General features: G+C 39.2%; 1 protein-coding gene across 5 annotated transcripts in view; it reads left to right on the forward strand.

Moving 5' to 3' along the window:
* The window catches only part of borcs5 (BLOC-1 related complex subunit 5), a 74,503-nt gene that overhangs the window by 31,991 nt on the left and 21,634 nt on the right, over window positions 1-20,878 (forward strand). For all 5 annotated transcript variants that reach the window (XM_073059420.1, XM_073059418.1, XM_073059417.1 and 2 more), the window contains exon 4: window positions 5,153-5,310. In XM_073059420.1, the coding sequence (XP_072915521.1) occupies window positions 5,153-5,310 (158 nt within the window). The remainder of the gene's footprint in view (window positions 1-5,152; window positions 5,311-20,878) is intronic.

A 20,878-nucleotide genomic window follows, 5' to 3' on the forward strand; every position in this document is an offset into this window, starting at 1 on the left:
ACTTTATTTGGCATGAAACTAAAGGTCAAATCACAAACTGAAGTACTAATGACATAATCTGAAGCACTAGCAAAATTTGGGCACAAGACTATCAGTCAAAACAAATTCAAAAGATTTAAGGCATGCCCTTTGGATGGTGGAAGCAATTCTCATGTTTCGAAGGCAAAAAGTACAACTACTAATGTGCCTTGCTTGCTGGTCGACAGCTCTCAACAGATTAAACTATTTAGTCTGCTTCCTCAAAAATATTTTGCCTGTATTCTCTGGGCAATCAGTTCAGTTCCAACAGAAGCCTGATTTGGTGAGCAATATGTATTCATCTCCTACAGTTTCAAGGTCAGTCCTGGAAAGGCGAGCAGAAAAATAAACGTACACTCTGCCCTCATAGTTAGAGAAATGATTACTCCAGCTATGTAATAGATTACTTAAAATTCAGCTGCCACATTTCCAGCACCAAATGTATTTCATATCAAACCAAGCAAATGGGTTGTTTCTCAATCCTTCACTAATTCACAGAACTGTAAATTCTAGCAGGAACCTGAAGGCTACAAACAAATAATTTGATGTTGTATATTTTTGCCACTTTTAGTGGGTCAGGGAATCCTGAAAGGGTTAGGATTGCATTTAAAAAATGAGGCAATTGCATTGTCTTAATATTTTTCAAAGCCTGAATTGTTAAAGCTCTGTCATACATGATAAGACTTGCTATGTTGCAAAAAAACAAACTGAATTGGCCCTGCTTCATGAAACATAGGCCTCCAGTCTATACTCTTTTAGCTGTGCAATGCAGTTTGCAACATACTCATTGAACACATTCAGAAATAACTTGAAAATTTTATTCAATTTTATGCAATTGTTGCCTCATTGCCTATTCTTTGCAAGCGCACAGTCCCATATAAATCTTGACTACATCTTCTCCACCCTGCTTTTTATGGGAGTTCTATTTCATTTTCTTGGTTTCTTCACCTCTGGCACCTCATTTCTGATAATGACACTTTACACGCTTCTGCTTTCTTTCCCTCTATGAAGTCATCTGTTCCATTTTCTGCATTTGTTTTCTAAGCATTTCCCCTCCCCAACAGCGAGATAAGCTTCCCTTCTTCCACCCCATGGGAGTTTAAAAACCAAGGGCCACAAATTTAAACTAGGTTGTAACGGAAGGAGATGAGCAAATGGCAGAGATCTGGAGCTCATTGCCTGAAAGGAAGATGGTGATAGGATGACGATGAGAATTTGCTTTTGATCAGCACAAGTGTGATTGGATGAATGGCCTCCACTGTCGCAACTTTTCTATGATTATTAATTTGAAATTAGTGCAGAGAGTTTGTGATGTGACACCAGCCATGATGTACTGTTCTGTCATGCAGTCCCTAAAGCACCAGCTTCAGAGCATTGAAAACTTAATTTGTACTCTAGGTGTATGAAGCAAGGTGTCAGATGTCTTTGAACACTGAGAATTTCATTAATACTGTAACATACCATAAGACATGGGAGCCATTCCATCTTGTTTGATTAATTATCCCTTCTCAACCCCATTCTCCTGCCTTCTCCCCATGCCCTTAAACACTTTGATTAATCAAGAACCTATCAACATCCACCTTAAATATACACAATGACTTGGCCTGCAATGAATTCCACAGATTCACCACCCTCTGGCTAAAGAAAGTTTTCCTCAACTCTGTTCTAAAGTGAAGTCCCTCAATTCTGAGGCTACCCTGTCACAAGTGGCAATGGGTGGCAACACTGGCAAATGAAGAGTTGCAAGAATTAGGTTCTCTTTTCTGGACAGTGGCTGGAGTAGAAACAGAAGATCTTTCTCCTGGTCCTTCCCACCTCCATCTCCAGTTGATAATGACCTTTGTGTGCATGTTCTTATAAAGCTTACCGAAATAAAATGGAACTGTTACACTGAGTATGATTCAGTATTTTGAGGTGATTCTATCTCTCATCCCCAACATTTGAGGAGTGTTTTGATGGCTCTGGGCTCTACTCACTGGAGTTTAGAAGACTGAGGGAGATCTCATTGAACCTTATTGAATATTGAAAGACCTGGATAGATTGTATGTGGAGAGGATGCTTACAAAAGTGGGAAAGTCTAAGACCAGAGGGCCAGCCTCAGAATAGGAAGAAGTCCCCTTAGAACAGAGATGGAGGAGTTTCTTTAGCCAGAGCTTGGTAAATATGTGGAATTCATAGCCACAAGCACCTGTGGAGCCCATGTGATTGGGTACATTTAAAGCAGAGTTTGCTAGGTTCTTGGTTAGTATGAATGTCAAAGATTACGGGGAGAGTTAGGAAAATGGGGTTGAGAGAAAATAAATCAGCTGTGATCAAATGATGGCGCAGACTCAACGGGCTTAAAGGTCTAATTCTGTTCTTAAGCCTAATTGTTGGGAATACTCGGGGTTTTGGGGCACCATTTGAGCTACATTTTTAACATTCCAAAGCAATACTCAAGAGTTACGATATACCCTTGTGGCCCATATGTAGAATATTTTAATATAGTGATTTTCATATGTTTTGTATTATTGTATCATGTGACCTCACCTGTTAATGTGTTTGATGCTAGTGATATACAAAACTGCATTTTAAAATAATTATCGAGGTTCCATTCAGCATACCTGAAAGAATGAAATATATGGCCAATAATTCAGAAATATATATTATTGCTGATGAATCCCTTTCTGTAATCTAGTGTACTGTGAAGCAACTGATCAACAGTAGTACTTTGTAGATATTTTAAGGGTGAAAAATATTCTACAGGGAATTTCCCCACATAATAAGCTTGCAACAGTTTAGAAACATTTCTTTTTCATTTTTCTTGTGTTAATATCAAATGATAATTACATAATTACTCCACACTTTAGACTCTATTCATGAATAATAGAGAACTGAATATCTTATTAATAACATTTTATTAATAGCAGTCACTGCTAACAATGGAGAGGCGAGTGATGGTGGTGGAGGCGCAGGGAAGGCAAGGCATGGTTGGGACAAGTGGAAGTGGGGTTGAAGCAGAATCAAGGCGGAGATGTCATGTCCCCCCAGAGCAAGGAAAGTCCCAATATCTGAATGATTTAAATACTGAGCCAAATTGGAAAGATTGAGAGTGGGCTGAATCGTGATGGCGGGGTTCAGACCCAGAGCGGTCTGAGAGCAAGGAACGACCCGATGTCTGAACAATTCAAACGCTGGGCCAGATTGAAAAGTTCAGGGTGTCTAGACTGGAGGTGAGGCAAAGATTGTTGGATGGTGTCTACATGGACTTTAGTAAGGGATTTGACAAGGTCCCATACAGGGGGCTGGTCAAGAAGGTTCAGTCGCTTGGCATTCAGGATGAGGTACTGTTGTTAATTGGATTAGACATTGGCTTTGTGGGAGAAGCCAGAGAGTGGTAGTAGATGGCTGCCTCTCTGACTGGAGGTTGTGACTACTGGTGTGCTGCAGGGATTGATGCTGTGTTCATTGTTGTTTGTCAATTATATCAGTGATCTGCATGATAATATGGTTAACTGGATCATCGGATTTGGGAATGACATCAAGATTGGTGGTGTAGTGGACATTGAGGAAGGCTATCATGACTTGCAGAAGAATCTGTATCAGCTGGAAAAATGGCATTTTAATACAGACAAGTGTGAGGTTTTGCACTTCATTAAGTCCAACCAGGGTAGGTCTTACACAGAGAACGGTAGGGGACTGAAGAGTGTGGGAGAACAGAGGAATCTGGGAATACAAGTTCATAATTTGTTGAAAGTGGCGTCACAGGTAGAGAGGGTCATAAAGAAAGCTTTTGATACATTGGTCTGGAGATCCTGAGTTATAAGGAAAGATTTGAATAAGTTAGGACTGTATTCTTTAGAACGTAGATTGAGAGGAGATTTGATAGAAGTATACAAAATTATGAGGGGTATTGATAGGGTAAATGCAAGCAGGCTTTTTCCACTGAGGTTGGGTGGGACTACAACCAGAGGTCATGGCTTAAGGGTAAGAAGTTTAAGGGGAACATGAGGGGAAATTTCTTCACAGTGTTGTGAGAATGTGGAATGAGCTGCTAGCACAAGTGGTCCATGTGAACTCTATTTCACCATTTAAGAGAAGCTTGGAAAGCTACATGTATAGTAGGAATATGGAGGGCTGTGGTCCTGGTGCAGGTTGATGGGAGTAGGCAGTTTAAATAGTTTCAGCATGGACTAGATTGACCAAAGGGCCTTTTTCTGTGCTGTACTTCTCTGTGGCTCTGCTTCCTGCTCCACGGTGTTTACTCAGCTCCACACTGAACTGAGGCCGTGGTCTGCTCCATCTGCAGTTGTGCCTGGCTTTTTGTCTTTAATAAAACTTCATTTCTGAAGCTGTTTGCTTACTTTTATTGTTTGCAAAATTTTTCTCCCCTTTCTCTGTGTGTTGAGTGTTTGATGGTCTTTCCATGGGTTCTTTTGAGGTTTCTTTTTGTTAGTTGCTGCCTTAAGATGAATCTTAAGATTGTGTAATGTATACATACTTTGATTATAAATGTACTTTGAACCTTGAATATCAGTGTGTATATTCTGTTGTTATTGATGTGTATGAATTTTCACATGCTCTGTTACATCTATTGTCATATTTGACTGTTGGCAATGCCGTTAACTCTTGTATTTAAAAACATTGTACATTAGATTTGCTGGTTCTTAAAATAATTTAATGAGGTTCTGATCTCTGGAATATTGGAATATGACATTTCAGAAATCTCAGGAACAGTTCACTCTTCCTAAAAGAAATATAGAACAAATTCTACTATTGCCCTCATTTTATTTAAATTTGATGAGGAAAACCTATAGCCTGTGATATGACTTCAAAATTAAACTATGGAAGAGGACCTTTCCTCTTTTTATTGTTACTTTGTCAAATTGTGACTTTTTCAGTCTCTCAAGCAGATGATCTGATTCTAGCATTTGGTCACTGGATGGAGATAAATTTTATTGAGTTGTACCAAAGAGTTCCTTTTTCCTATATTAAATTTATGAATGTCCTTAAGGAACTGTGTACATTTTGTTTTATGGAAGGTTATTTCAGTGATTTACCCTAAAATTCTGATGAATTGTAAACTAATTGAATGAAGTTTAATTTTAACTGCTCAGCAGTTGCAATAGCCTTAATTTTTGTTGTGTTTCTACAGGGTTATTAACTGGTCAGACTACAACCAGCCACAGTAAATTGGAGAAGCTAGATTCGCAGCAAGTACTGAAGCTCTGTTTACGCTACCAGGATCATCTGCATCAGTGTGCTGAGGCAGTCGCTTTTGATCAAAATGCCCTTGTTAAACGAATCAAAGAGGTAGGATGGAAAAAGGGAGGAGGGATTGTAAATCAAAGACAAAATTGAAAAGATGAGTGAGCATCTGTAAGATTGTAATTCGTCTGCAGTTAGCTCTCTCTAGCATCCTCTGTGTTTTAATTTTGTAAAGGTCAGGGCAGAATAATTTTCACAGTTGTTTTCTATGAACTGATTTGGGTTTTGGCAGACTAAGTAAATTTCTGTGTGTTTCAGTGTTTTTATAGGAGTCTGATGTTTTTGCTTCTCACTGTTCTGGCACAAAATTTTTCAAACCCTCCGGCAATATTAGCACAAATTGCAAATTAAGTAAAGTAGAATAGACTGTTTTTCTACTTTTTGTCTGAACATCAAATATTACTGATTTTTTTCTGATGGAAAATAGGAATATTTCCATTAGAAATTCCATTGAGACAGGTCTTACTAGATGAGTCTGTTTGTCTTATTTTTTTGACAGCAAGCATTTAATTTTTTATATGTCGGTTTCCAGGTAACTTTTAATTCTTTGTCAATGACTTGAATTCATATCTGATCCAACAAATTTAATGAGGGATCTTATATAGTTTAATCCTAGTACTGGACCTCAGTTGGGGATCACATCCCTAACGCGTGCTGTAGCCACTTTTGTGAACTAATCTGTGAATCTGCCCGAGTATCTCCTGTCATAATCTGGATCAAGGTTTAGAAGAAGTAGGCTTGTAAATGTTTTTTTTAAATGTATGCCACTTGTTCCCTGTCCTCAATCGAAAGCTCTTTTTACCTGTTTCCTGTCAGGCAGGCGCTGGATGAATTCAGTGGGTCCAGATCAAGGATTGCGAGCTGAAACTTCAGCAGTCTATTTGCTTCTGTAAATGCTACCTGACTAGCAGAGTTCCTCCAGTGCCTTTGTATGTTGCCCCAGATTTCCCACATCCACAGTTTTTCTTGTGTATTCTTCTTCTTTTCCCGTTCTCTTTTAAGAGTCCTTTTTCACATCCTTTTTGGAACTTAAGGGTCATTCAGATTTCATTTGCAAAGTAAAAGGGAGCTGTTGAAATGATAAAAATAAGAAATTAACAGAAGGAAGAAAGCAAACTCAATGGAAAAAGGTGAAGTCAAAACAACAAGAAAAGGGATAGAACAAAAGTAGTGATAAGTGGAAGTGAAAGGAAGGAGACTTGTATAATGAGTGTTGGGTTCATAATTCAGGAGCAAATCACAGTGAAAATAAAATTTAAGAATAAAACTAAAAGAAATGGGAAAGTGAGAGTAACCAAGAATGGGGTTTTCTTTGTGGAGAATATTATTGGTGTGATTGGGAAGCTTTTCCACTGCCAATTCAGTTTAAAAGAAGGATTGGGATGCACCCAGGAGTATGAGATAGAACTAAATGGAAGAAATATAGAATAGTAAAAGGAAATGGGAGAAAAAAACTTAAGAAGACAGACTAGTTTGGATTCTATGTGCGTAAATACATAGTGTGTACTAAGGCTGGTGAGCTGCAGGCATAAATACGTATGTAATAAAAAAAATTTAATGGCATTAATTGAAAAACATGACGTAAGAAAATGTAGAGCTGGGTTCTTAATATCCCTGAATACAATCTGTTCAGAAAAGATGAGAGGCAAGATGGTAGTACTGATTGAGATGACATGGTGTAGGTGAGAAACGATGACCTTGAAGAGATAACAGAATCCACTTGGTTAGAAATAATCAAGGGACTTAGAAGAACTTGCACAATGACAGATACGATGATGAATCAAAATGATGGTTTTTATAGTAAATGTCAATGAAAAAAACGGGTTAAATATTGAAAGATGAGAGGGAAGGTGAAAATGAGCACCTGGGAAAGGGAGGGTTAACAATAGACTGACAGTTATTGTAAGGTGGGAAACCCAGAGGTATTTAAATAATAAGCTGGAGGAGGTGTGAGATTGATTAGAGACCAAGAGGATAGACTTCGCTTAGAGATGGAAGGCATGGTTGAAATACTTTTAAGTATTTTGTACCTCTCTTTACCAAACAATTTTGGCAGAGATGATAGCAATGATGGAAAGGGTGAAAATTAATGCGGTGGTTTAAGAGAGCTTGTCCAAGATAAGTGGACTTGGATCTTCTGAAGGCCCACTGACAGTTACTACTGGAAGCTTAACAGCCTTTCCTCATTAAAAGTTGCTGGGGTTTATAGTATTATAAGACATAGGTGTAGAATTAGTCCATTCAGTTCATCAAGTATGGTCAGCCATTCGATCATGGCTGATTTATTTTTCCTCTCAACCCCATTCTACCTTCTCCCCATAACGTTTGATGCCCTTACTAATCACAAACCTATCAACCCTTCATTTAAATATATCCAATGACTTGGCCTCCACAGCCATCTGTGGCAATGGAATTCCACAGATCATAAACAGAATCAGGTATAATATCACTGGCATATATCTGAAATTTGTTAACTTTACAGCAGCAGTACAATGAAATACATGATAAATATAGAGGAAAAAAACTGAACTAAAGAAAGTGTATATATATCTATTAAATAGTTAAATTAAAATAAATAGTGCAAAAAAAACAAATAAAAAAGTGGTGAGGTAGTATTCATGGGTTCACCACTTTCTAGCGTAAGAAATTCCTCCTCATCTCTGTCCTGAAGGGGCTTCCTCACATTCTGAGGCTGTACCATCTGGTCCCGGTGTCTCCTACTGTTGGAAGCATTCTGTCCACATCACTTTATCTAGGCCTTTCAATAGTTGGAAGGTTTCAATGAGGTTCCGTCCCCTCCTCATTTTTTGTAAACTACAGCAAGTACAGGCCCAGAGGCATTAAACTCTACTCATACATTACCCTTTCATTTCTGGGATAATACATATAAACCTCATTTGGACCCTCTCCAATGCCTAGGGCATTCTTTTTTAGATATGGGGCCTAAAACTCTTTACAGTACTCCAAATATGGTCTGACCAATGCCTTATAAAGTCTTACCATTGCATTCTTTTTATATTTTAGTCTTCTAGAAATGAATGCAACTAACTAAACCCGCAAGTTAATCTTTAGGGAACCCAGCATGAGGAATCCCAACTCCCTTTGTACTTCCAATTCCCGAATTCGCTCCCCATTTAGAAAACATCCTTTGATTTTATTCCGTCTACTAAAGTGCGTGACCATACGCTTCCCTGTATTTTATTCCATTTGTTACTTCTTTGTTCATTTTCCTAATCTGTCCAAGTCCTTCTGATTCCTCAATGCTACCTGCCACTCCACTTATCTTTGTATTATCCACAAACTTGGCCACAAAGCCATCAATTCCATCATCCAGATCGTTAACATATAATGTGAAAAGTAGTAGACCCAACACCGACCCCTAAGGATCACCACAAGTCACCAGCAGCCAACCAGAAAAAGCCCCCTTTGTTTTCACCCTTTGCGTTCCGTCAGTCAGCCGATCCTCTGTCCATGCTAGTAACTTCCCTGTAATACATTTTGTTTAGCACCTTTATGTGTGGCACATTGTCAAAGACCTTTTGAAAATCCAAGTAAACAAAGTTCAAAGTAAATTTATAATCAAAGTACATATATGTCACCATACACTATTCTGAGATTTATTTTCTTGCAGGCATTCACAGTAAATACAGAGAAACACAATAGCATTAATAAAAAACTGCACACAAAGACAAGCAACCAAAGTATAAAAGACAACAGATTGTGCAAATACAAGCAAGAAAAAAAAATAGTAATAATAAATAAATATTGAGAACATGAGTTGTTGAGTCCTTGAAATCGAGTCCATAGATTGTGGAATCAGTTCAGTGTTGGGGTGAGTGAAGTTATCCACTCTCATTCAGGACCCTAGTAGCTGAGGGGTAGTAACTTGCTGAAACAGGTGATGTGGGACCTATAGCTCCTGTACCTCTTTCCTGATGGCAACAGTGAATATGACCTGGATGGTGGGGGTCCTCGATGATGGATGCTGCTTTCCAACGAAAGCTCTCCTTGTAAATGTGCTCAATGGTGGTTAGGGCTTCATCTGTGATGGGTTAGGCTGTGTGCACTACTTTCTGTTATTGGGCATTGTTGTTACCATACCAGGCCATGATGCAATTAGTATACTTTCCACATGCATCTATGGAAATTTAAATGTAAAGTTTTAGATGACATGCCAAATCTTTTGAGAAATTCTAAGAAAGTATGCTGCTATGTCTTCTTTGTAATGGCACTTAGGTGTTGGACCCAGGACAGGTCCTCTGAAATGAGGAATTTAAAGTTACTAACCCTCTCTACCTCTGCTCGCCTGATGAGGTCTGGCTCATGGATCTCCAGTTTCCTCCTCCTGTTCTCAATAATCACCTCTTTGGTTTTCCTGATGTTGAGTGAGAGACTGTTATTGTGTAACTATTCAGCCAGATTTTCAGTCTTCTTCCTATATGCTGATCTGTCGCCACCTTTGATTTAGCCAACAACAGCTGTGTCATCAGCAAACTTGAATGTGGTATTGGAGCTGTAGGTCCCCACTTTGATTCAGCCAATGACAGTAGTGTATCAGCAAACTTAAATATAACATTGGAGCTGTACCTAGCCTCACAATCATCAGTATAAAGGAAATAGAGTTAGGGGGATAAACACAGAGCCCCGGTGGTGCATCTGCCTATGCTGATGAAGATGATGGAGGAGATGTTGTTGCCAATCTGAACTGACTGGGGTCTGCTAATGAGGAAATCCAGTTGTACAAGAAGGTATTGATGCCTTAGTCTTAGAGCTTGTTGATTAGTTCTGAGGGAATGATCGCATTGAATGCAGAGCTGTAGTCAACAAAGAGCATCCTAATGGATGCTTCTTCACTGTCCTGACATTCCAGGGTTGAATGAAGAGCCAGTGAAATGGCATCTGCTGTGGACCTGTTGTGACAGTAGGCAAACTGGGGAGGATCCAAGTTCCTCCTCAGGCAGGTGTTGATAATGTTTCACCACCAACTTGTCATCACAGTGGATATAAGTTCTACTGGACGATAGTCATTGAGGCAGGTTACCACGTTCTTCTTCGGCACTGGTATGATTGAAGCCTGCTTGAAGCAGATGAGTACCTCAGACTGCCAAAGCAAGAGGTTTAAGATACTGTATCAGTAATCACTCCAGTCACCTGATTAGCACAGGTCTTCAGTACTTGGCCAGATACATCGTCTGGGCCAGGTACTTTTCATAGGTTCATGTTCCTGAAGAATGCACTCATGTCGAACTCAGAAACTAAAATCAAAGTGTCACAACATCCTCTGACTCTTCTTTGTCTATCTGCCCTGTTATTTTCTCAAAGATTTCCAAAATATTTGTTAGAGAAGATTCCCCTTTAAAGAAACCATACTGACTTCTAGCTATTTTATCATATGTCTCCAAGTACCCTTTAATCTCATCCTTAATAATGACTCTAAAATCTTGCGAACCATTGAAGTCCAGTTAACTGGCCTATAATTTCCTGTCTTTTTCTTCCCTCCTTTTTTAAAGAATAGAGTGATATCTGTGATCCCTAGGGTGTAGCCCATCTGGTCCAGGTGACTTATCTACCTTCAGAACTTTCAGCTTCCCAAGCATTTTCTCTGTACTAATAGCATCTGAACGCATTTCTGTCCCCTGATTTTCAAATTTCTGGTATGTTGCTGCTGTTTTCCACAGAAAAGACTGATGCAAGGTACTTACTCAGTTTGTCTGCATTTTTTTTGCTCCACATTAATATTATGTTTTGTAACTCCGGAAACTAATTGAAAGAAAAACATGATTAACCTGTCTACTTAGAATTTCTTTAGTGAGGTACTCACATATGATGTTCACATACTTCTTAACATATAAACCCATAATTATGTAAACAAACAATGCTTAATCAAACAATATGTTTACAATATTACTCAAATATTACTGAAATATTAAATGCACTACAGTTAATACCTCCCCAGCCTCATTTTCCAGTGGTTTGATGTCCAATCTTGCCTCTCTTTTGCTCGTTATATATCTGAAAAACTCTCATACATATTTCACCTTTTCTCTTCTTATTGCTTTTCTAGTTGCCTCCTGTTGGTTTTAAAAGCTCCCCAATCCTCTATCCTCCCACTAATTTTTGCTGTATGACCTTTCTTTTGCTTTTATGCTGTCTTTGACTTGTCAGCCGAGGTTGCTTCATTCTTTCAGAATGATTCTTCTTCTTTGGGTGGATAAACTCCTCACCATTGAGCAGATCTATATACGGAGCTTTGTTGTGGGAAAGCAGCATCCATCATCAGGGATCCCCATCATGCTCTCTTCTTGGTGCTGCCTTTAGGAAGGAGGCACAGGAGCCTCAGGACTCGTGCCACCAGATTCAGGAACAGTTATTACCCTCCAAGCAACAGGCTCTTGAACCAGAGCGGACAACTTCACTTGCCCAATCACGGAACTGTTCCCACAGCCTAGGGACCCACTTTCAGGGACTCTTCATCTCATGATTTTGATATTTATTGTTTATTTGTTTATTATTATTTTTTTCTTTCTGTATTTGCACAGTTTGTCATCTTTTGCACACTGGGGAGCACCCAGATGGTGCAGTCTTTCATTGATTCTATTATGGATTTATTGAGTATGCCCACAAGGAAATGAATCTCAGGGTTGTATATGATGACGTATATGTACTTTGATAATAATTTACTTTGAATTTTGCATCTTCTGAATTACTCCCAGAAACTCCAACCATTGCTGCTCTATCATCATCCTTGCAGGTGATGTTTACAAGACTGGCACCAGCAGTGAAAGACCTCAGTTACATGAAACTACAGTTGCTCGCTTAAACAAAAGACAATTAAGGGAAGATTTAATGGTATGATCAAAATATGAATGGCTTTGATAAAATAGGACAAATTGCTTCCAGAGTCTCAAGATCAATATTCAATGGCACAGTATTAAGTTAATTTGGGAAAGACATTGAGGGAACATAAAGAAGAAAAACGTCTGTGCAGCAAGTTTTGATGTTGATGTATAGTTAAAAGGTTAGTGAATGTAGATTCAATATTATGTGAATTTTCCAGTGGTAATGATGGTGAAACTATCATTCATTGTTATTACACCATGAAACTGACAGGTTTCACTCAGTAATGTTGAAATGCAAAAGCTGTTGTCTGTGGCTTGGCCTCCACTGTAGAAGGTACTATTTCCAACTCCTCTAGCACTTAGACTTCATTGTGGGCCTAGGTTTCAAATACCCAGTCTTGCTGTAAAATGCCCTGAAAATGTTAGTTGCATAAAGCCAGAATGAGTTTTTATTTTATATAACTGCACAACCAACTCTTTTACCCATTATACCAGAAAGAAATATGGGACTTGGCAAGCTGGGTGCAGCCCAAATGACTTTTTGAAAATAAAATTTTTCTTTCAACAGTTTATTTTTGGTAGTTCCGTTTCTATCTTAATCATATATTTACAGCACTTGTATAGCAAGTTTAAAAATAATTAAAGGTTATACTTCTTCCTTTGTAGCTTACGGTCTGAGAATTCATCAGTGTGGTTAATCAGCCAGGTTGATGACATCACAGCTGGGTGCCAGAAATCCCTTTGAACTGTTTGTCTGACAGAACCTACAACAGAACAGAGGAAATTTCTCTTCACAGAGATCATTTGATCTTCCTGGGGAATTTTCTTCAAGGTTAATTGTGAATGCCCTAAGTTTGCTGACCATAACTTCTGGGTTTATGACATTTAACAGGGAACAGAATAAATATTTAAAGAAGAAACACTTTCAGGGCTATGGGGAAAAAGCAGGAACTTAGGGCCAGCAGGGTGGCTCTTTAAAAGAATTGGCTGCCTTCTCTAAATAATTTTATGAAAGTACAACTGTGGTAGAAAAGGAAATAACAGGAAGAAAATCAAAGTGATATAGAGTGAAAAGGAAGCCAGGAGAGGAAAGGAAGAGGGAGAACAAAAACGCAATAGAAAAAAAAATACCCAAAATGGTGAATGAATGTAAAATGGTAAATAAAGGAGAGAGAGATCTTTCTTGTAGATTTGCTGTTAACTTGGGAGATTGATTTTATTTTTGCTGGGTGGTCAGGCTTTTGATTTTGTTTTAACATTTTTAAGATTTATTTTAGAACATGGATCTCTAGTCAAACCATGAAGTAAAGCTAAAATTGTGAGCAAACGTGCATACCTTGAAGTTGACTCAGTTTCTTTTTGCCAGTTGGGAAATTGTGTTTTGTTTTGAATGATGGACTGTGACGACTTAAGAAGCTATAAAGCTTGTTTGTGTTGCAGATCTAAGCTCTGTGCCAAGCATTACACAATATATAAAGATATTTGCAGATGTTTCAAACTCTAGCCGTTTCCAGTACATTGAGTAATACGAGTTAGCTTGAGCGATGCATTAATAGATGCATTTTCCTAAATCCATGAAATGTTTCACGTATCTAATTACCATTAGGTTGATGTGGAGATCCTGAAGTTGGTGTTTTTAATTTACTTCTCCGTAGTCGCGTAGATTCCTCCACTACAAGTAAGAAAAATCAATGAAATTATAAAGTAATAATGAAGTTAATTCTGGTTAAATATCCTGAAATGTCACACTTTGTGGTCTGTTAATTCTTCATGATGTTCTCCCTAAAACAAATTAATTTTATGCATCTTTAGTGATTCTCACATAACCATTTCAATATATAGTAGACTTTAGCAATTATTTGGGGATTAAAAAAAAGTTCATTTATGGTATTCTAGCTTCTACCTGTTTTTCTTACATTTTCAATTATTTTGCTCTCTATAAAATGTTTAGGAAGTTAATTAGAGGTTTCTTCAATGTGATTGTTGCTCAGCAGGCATAATAGTATCACAGCATGGCAAAAATTCCATTGAACCCATGCCCGACAGTAGCCAATAGGAGGAACATGTAAGACTCAAACCACAAGGGTGACTTAAATTTTTTGAGGACAGCTTCCCTGAGAGTCAGCAATGAACAGCATTATTTTGCTGTTCACACTCCTCCAGATTAACTTCTTTTCATTACCATAAAATTCCTGACTAAATTAGTAAAATATAAGTAAATCAGAACTATAAGCATGTCTAGAAAGTTTGAGGTAGAGCTGCTCCAATTAAAACATGTGTTTAAGTCAGTCTACCAAACATCATACCTTTGGATGGCCCAGTAACTCTTTGATGCCTGACGCAAGTAATTTCATTCGTCTTATGGTTTGTATCACAAATGATTTGGACAATACTTTCTTATGTTTTCTGCTTTCAGTGTTTGCTTCCTTATCACCTCCTCCACTTGCTTTCCCACCTGTGTCTGACTTTAGAGAACTAGAAGCAGCATGAAAGGTGATGTTGATGAGTGTTAATAATTAATAGTTTTTCTCACTAAAAGGAGAGAGACAGCCTTGGTTGTTTGTACTAAATACTGTTGCCACTTCTGAGGTTTGGTTCCCTGATGTCATTGGAAGCAATTAAGTATAAACCTCTACTCTGTGTCTTATGGATTTCACTGTATGTTTAATTTGTTCTTGTGTGATAGTGGATGGAATCAATAACTCTGAAATAGCAGAAATAACGCCAAATTACTCTCACGTGGTATTTTTAAATAGTAGTTATTTTCCAATAACCCTGTTCAATTGCTAGCTCAATGTATACAAAAAATGATCTGTGTATTATTTTAAAATACTCTATTCTGGATAGGTATCAATCTAGTCAATGCACAAATATTACATGAAATTTAAGTGAAATTTTACTGTTCTTGCATGTTTTATGGAGATTATTCTAACATTTAGTGGTCTTAAAAATTAATTGGATCTGAACTTGAAGCTTGTAAAGATAAATTACACCAGAATTGTATGACCAAAGGATCCTCCATTCTGTAATATACTATAGTTCTGAGATTTCCCACTCCTGATCTAATTTGGCCTTTTTACTGTTAATAGGTAAGTGGTTAACTTCAAGTTAAAATCCTCTCTGTGCCTGTATAAGACTAGGCTATCTGCACCAGCACCAGCTGCTGGGGTTTGAAGTTTGTGTTTTCCATGCTTTTTCTCAAAACCCACTGATGACCGTGCAATGACGAATGTGTAATCTCAGGAGATTTGAAATTGGGGCACTGAAAAAAAATCTGATTTTCTTCCAATCTGCCTACTGTTCTTTTTCTAAAATATTCTGAGTGCCCAGTGGCTCATCGGTCAGGGCTTTCAGTACGTGGGAACATTTTTGTTCTGATTCAAGATGTTGGGAAACCTTTCCATAGGGGATATGGATTGCTGTGACAAAACTTCATGTTTTCATGAGAAATGAAAAGCCTGCTTAACTTGTTTACTGCTCCTAGCGTCTGCCTTTTCCCCAGTTCCAACCTCCCCCACTTTTTCATCAGCTCCCTGTTGCTTTGGGGTATCTCTAGATGCTAATCTATGCCTCCCACCCTGTCTCCTGCAAAAATGCTATCCCTTTCTCTCAATTCCTCCTCCTCCGCCGCATCTACTCTCAGGATGAGGCCTTTCATTCTAGGACAAAGGAGATGTCTTCCTTTTTTAAAGAAAGGGGCTTCCCTTCATTAACTATCAACTCTGCCCTCCATCGCGTCTCCTGTATTTCACGCACCTCTGCCCTCACCCCATCCCCCCGCCAGCCCACCAGGGATAGAGTCCCCCTGGTCCTCACCTATCACCCTACCAGCCTACAGATCCAACATATAATCCTCCTTAACTTCCGCCACCTCCTACGGGATCCCACCACCAGACACATCTTCCCCTCCCCCCCACTCTCGGCTTTCCTCAGGGATCGCTCCCTATGCAACTCCCTTGTCTATTCATTTCCCCCCCCCCCCCCCCATCCCTCCCCATCGACCTCCCTCCAGGCACTTATCCCTGCAAACGGAATAAGTGCTACACCTGCCCCCACACTTCTTTCCTCACCACCATCCTAGGCCCCAGACAGTCCTTTCAGGTGAGGCACTGTCTGAAAGTGCCACTTCACCTGCGAGTCAACTGGGGTGATCTGTATCCGGTGCTCCCAATGTGGCCATTTATAAATTGGGGAGACCCGCCGCAGACTGGGAGATCGTTTCACCGAACACCGGCGCTCAGTCCTCCAGCAGTGGCGGGATCTCCCTGTGGCCACACACTTAAATTCCACAGACCACTCCCACTCCGACATGTCTGTCCATGGCCTCCTCTACCGTCAAGATGAGGCCTCTCACAGGTTGATGGAGCAATACCTTATCTCCCGCCTAGGTAGCCTCCTACCTGCCGGCATGAACATTCAACTCACAGACCTCCGATGATACCCCTGCCCCCCCCTTACCCCACCCCTGTATAATTTTAGTCTGTTTCTCTTTCTATCTCTTTTTCCCCCCTCGCTATAATCTCCCCCCAGCCCTACCTTTCTTTTTCTTTTATTTCCCATATTCTCCACCTTCCCCCTAGCCCAGTTCCCTTCAGCCTATCGCTTCCCAGCTCTCTACTTCATCCCTCCCCCCACTTCTTATCCCCCCCTCGACCATCCCATGTTACTTCACTCCTGATGAAGGGTTTCGGCCCAAAACGTCGTCACTACCTCCTCCCATAGATGCTGTCTGGCCTGCTGAGTTCTGCCAGCATTTTGTGTTTTTATTTATTTCCAGCATCTGTAGATTCACTCGTGTTGCCCCAGTTATTTCATTTCTTTCCTTGAACACTGATTGATATATTTCTTAATCGGGGACAGCTTATACAGGCAAAGCTGATTACTTTCTCCATATATTTTAGCTTGAATATCACTAGTTTTGTCATCTGGGATTCTGGAGAGCCTGTATTTACTTAAAATTGGAACTAATGTAGAGGCTCTGTCTTAATATTTCATAGTTTTCAGGATAAAATTAATTTAATGGGAACATATTTTCCATTTGCTGAGCTATGAAGTGGCAATGTGAGTAGTGAGAGGACCAAGTCAATATTTATAACATTTTTCCCTGGTTCTCACTCCATTTAAGAGTCTATGAACAAATTACATTTTTAAAATTTTAATTGTCTTGGCTTATATTTTATTATGTTCATTTTTCTTCATTTACATTTCTTTTCATATTTTAAAAATTTGCATTTATTAAATTGCTTGTGACTGGTTAGCTCATTCAATCAATATTGCAGCTACACCCATAATATTGTCTGTCAATCATTGACTCATTTAGAAGATTACATGGAGTAGAAATGATTCACTTTTAAAGTAACCACGCCACCAGCAAATCTTAACATTTAAAAGCTTTTACACGTTTTTGTATCTAGTGACTGGAAATTAATATTATCTGTTTGTATATATGGAGAAAATTGTAGTGTTGTTTTGCAGTAATTGCACAGATATATGAGGAATTATCCTCTTCTTCGTTGAGCTATTGATGTCTTTTTAAATAATGAGGCCATCGAAGTTGTATTTTAGGTTTGTAAGGATGGTTTTGAGGACAGAGGGGGTAGTTACGAGTCAGGTTGGGGCTTAGGGACAGAATTGGAGGTCAGAGCAGAGTCTAGAGCTCCACTCCACACTCGAAGGCCAGTGACTGAGATGTGGGACAAAAGACATCTGTGGTTGGATGTCAGGCCGGCAGACCGGCGAGGGCTGGTGCACCTGTTGCCCCAGGTTAGTGAGTTGTTAGCGGGCTCCAAGGGAGGAGTTCTGTGTGGAAAAGAGGCATGAGGGCTGGTGAACCCCTAGGTATGCAAGTTGGCGAAGACCAGAGTTCAAGGCCAAATGTTCGGGGTCCCAGTTATTGGAGTGTCTGGCGGTTGTGGCCTGGAGTTTGGGGTCCATCGCCAGCGAGTGTGGAGTTTTGAGGCCTGGAGTTCAAGGTCCTCTTTCATCGCCATTGGTGAGTTCTGGGTCGATTGAAGCCCGATCAGAGTTCAGGAAGTCAGGCCTGATTGCAGGAGCCCTGTGAGTCTGCTGGGGCAGTCAAAGGCCCAATGCCAGAATGTGTGGTGACACTTGCAGGCTGCCCCAGCACGTCCTTAAGGTTCTGTTGGTTGTAAACGCAAGTGACACATTTCACTGCATGTTTTGATGTACATGTGGTAAATAAATGAATCTGAATCCCTCTATCAAATAAAATGTCTTTTTTCAGAGAAGATTGTTGTTGATTAATTTTATTTTCACTTATTCAGAAGAACAGCTGAATGTGTAAATCATAGAATTAATCAGAATCATTTTGTTTCTTTCATCAGCTGTCTGGCAGTTGGAATAAATTAGAAAGCAGTTCATCAATTGAATTGAATTGAATTTATTTCTTCCATCCTTCACATACATGAGGAGTAAAAATCTTTATGTTAGGTCTCTGTCTAAATGTGCAATGTACAATTTATAGTAATTTGTAATAAATAGTATGTGCAACAGGACAGTCAATATAACAAAAATACAATTGTATCAGCATGAATTAATCAGTCTGATGGCCTAGGGGAAGAAGCAGTCCCGGAGCCTGTTGGTCCTGGCTTTTATGTTGCGGTGCCATTTCCTAGATGGTAACAGCTGGAACAGTTTGTGGTTGGGGTGACTCGGGTCCCCAATGATCCTTCAGGCCCTTTTTTCGCACCTGTCTCTGTAAATGTGTGAGAATAGTGTGAGAAGTTCATATCTACACACTCTGTAGAGTCCTGCGATTGAGGAAATTACAGTTCCTATACCAGGCAATGATATAATAATGAAAAGGTATCAATATTTTGATCGTAAAATATTGTCTTCAATTTTATTTCTCAGGTAGCACCCATTTAAACACACCTAAGTTACAGGAAGACAGCAATGACGAGAAACAAATAGCAGTTTAACTTATCAGGGAATTGAAAAAAAAGATATTTAAAACAAAGTTAATTGCGTAATGTTTATTAAATCAACACAAAGTCTTGAGGTTAATTTTAATGTTGTGTGACGTTCCCAGGCAACCGCAGATAAAAGAGCTACGCATTTTGAAAATTGCGAGTAGGACTGTTCTTGATGATGCCAATTGAGTATCCAAAGGTTATTCATTCAGCATTTAGAATAATAATTAGCCAGAATCCAGCCAGCTGCCTCTCATATCTGCAGAGGGCAAGTGCAGGAACCCTAATCTGCATTTAAACATGTACTTCCTACTGTGGGAATGGTTCAGAAATTGATCATGTTCAGAAGCTTGAGTGCTGAGATCCTTACTCCCATTTTGCAGTCCCAGAATATGCATGTTAAAGCTGTGTGTTAACTTGGCAGAGGTTTTTATTGTGAGTTATGCTTGAATGCCTGATTGGTTTGAATGCAGCAAATGTTACAGTGGTGAAATCTGTGGCCAAATACTGGAGAACTGTTTTCTAATTTTTTTCTGGGTGATCATGGTAGTAATGGAGGTGGTGAGTGTGTGTGTGTGGGGGGGGGGGGTAGCATGAGAACATAAATATTCATTTATTGCAGTTTATTTTTCCTTATCATTTTTCTCTTCTGTACAAGGCAGTTCTGTCTGAGATGGTTCCTGGGTATTGGAAGACTGTTAGTACTGTTTAAGCCCTTGGGTATTCTGTAGAAAGCCAAATACAGATTGCTGAGTTTGTAATGAGGCTGTAAGTTTCTTGGAGAGCCACCATTGATCCTGTCTTTGGCCTGACAGTTTTTACAGCAATTGAATAATAATTGAATGGATCATAGGCTTATTTCTGCTTTTTATTTGTCCCAAGATCAGCTGAGCTATTTGGAAAAACTAGAGGCTGACTTTGGGACTTAGTTTAGCATGCCTGCTTCGGCACTTAACCTTCATCTGCTGAGTACTGGGTCATTGCATTAATTTCTCAAAATGTTGGTATATAAATGCAAATGACACCTAGCAGATAAAGGATAAACACTGAGAACATTGAAGAAGTCACAGGGAAAGTGGAATGGAATGCTTTTTTGTTGATCTTGGCTGCATTGCTCTGTCATGCTAACTTCCAAGTTTCAGCTGGGCAGACTAGGTTTCTTGCATTATTTTCTGTTGTATGATGACTTTGATAGCTTAATCAGAAGGAAGTTTAGTACCTCTCATTGTTCAGCATTCATTGTCACAGTGGTACATCCTCTGTGGTCCCTTTAGCAAAAAGAATTGTTTCCTTTCCGTTGTCTGTAACCTCTGATACAGTTAAAGAAAAGGCTATATTTTAGTACAGGAAGAGAATCAGAATCAGGTTTATTATCATCAGCATGTGTCAGGAAATTTGTTAACATAGCAGCAGCAGTTCAATGCAATACATAATATAGAAGAAAAAATAATATGATAATAATAAATAAATAAATAGAAATCAATTACATTATACGTATATTGAATAGATTAAAAATTGTGCAAAAAACCAAAATAATATATAGTAAAAAAAAATGGTGAGGTAGTGTCCAAGGGTTCAACGTCCATTTTGGAATCAGATAGCAGAGGGGAAGAAGCTGTTCCTGAATCACTGAGTGTATGCCTTCAGGCTTCTGTACCTCCTACCTGATGATAACAGTGAGACGAGGGCATGCCCTGGGTGCTGGAGGTCCTTAATAAAGGACGCTGCCTTTCTGAACAGTACAGGAAGAGATCTCTTGGCCCACAATGTCTGTGCCAAACATGATAGCAAACTAATCCCTATTAAAATAGACAGGGCTTCTACATGATCCATATCTCTCTA

Source organism: Hemitrygon akajei, chromosome 10 (assembly GCF_048418815.1).
Source record: "Hemitrygon akajei chromosome 10, sHemAka1.3, whole genome shotgun sequence".
Taxonomy (NCBI): domain Eukaryota; kingdom Metazoa; phylum Chordata; class Chondrichthyes; order Myliobatiformes; family Dasyatidae; genus Hemitrygon; species Hemitrygon akajei.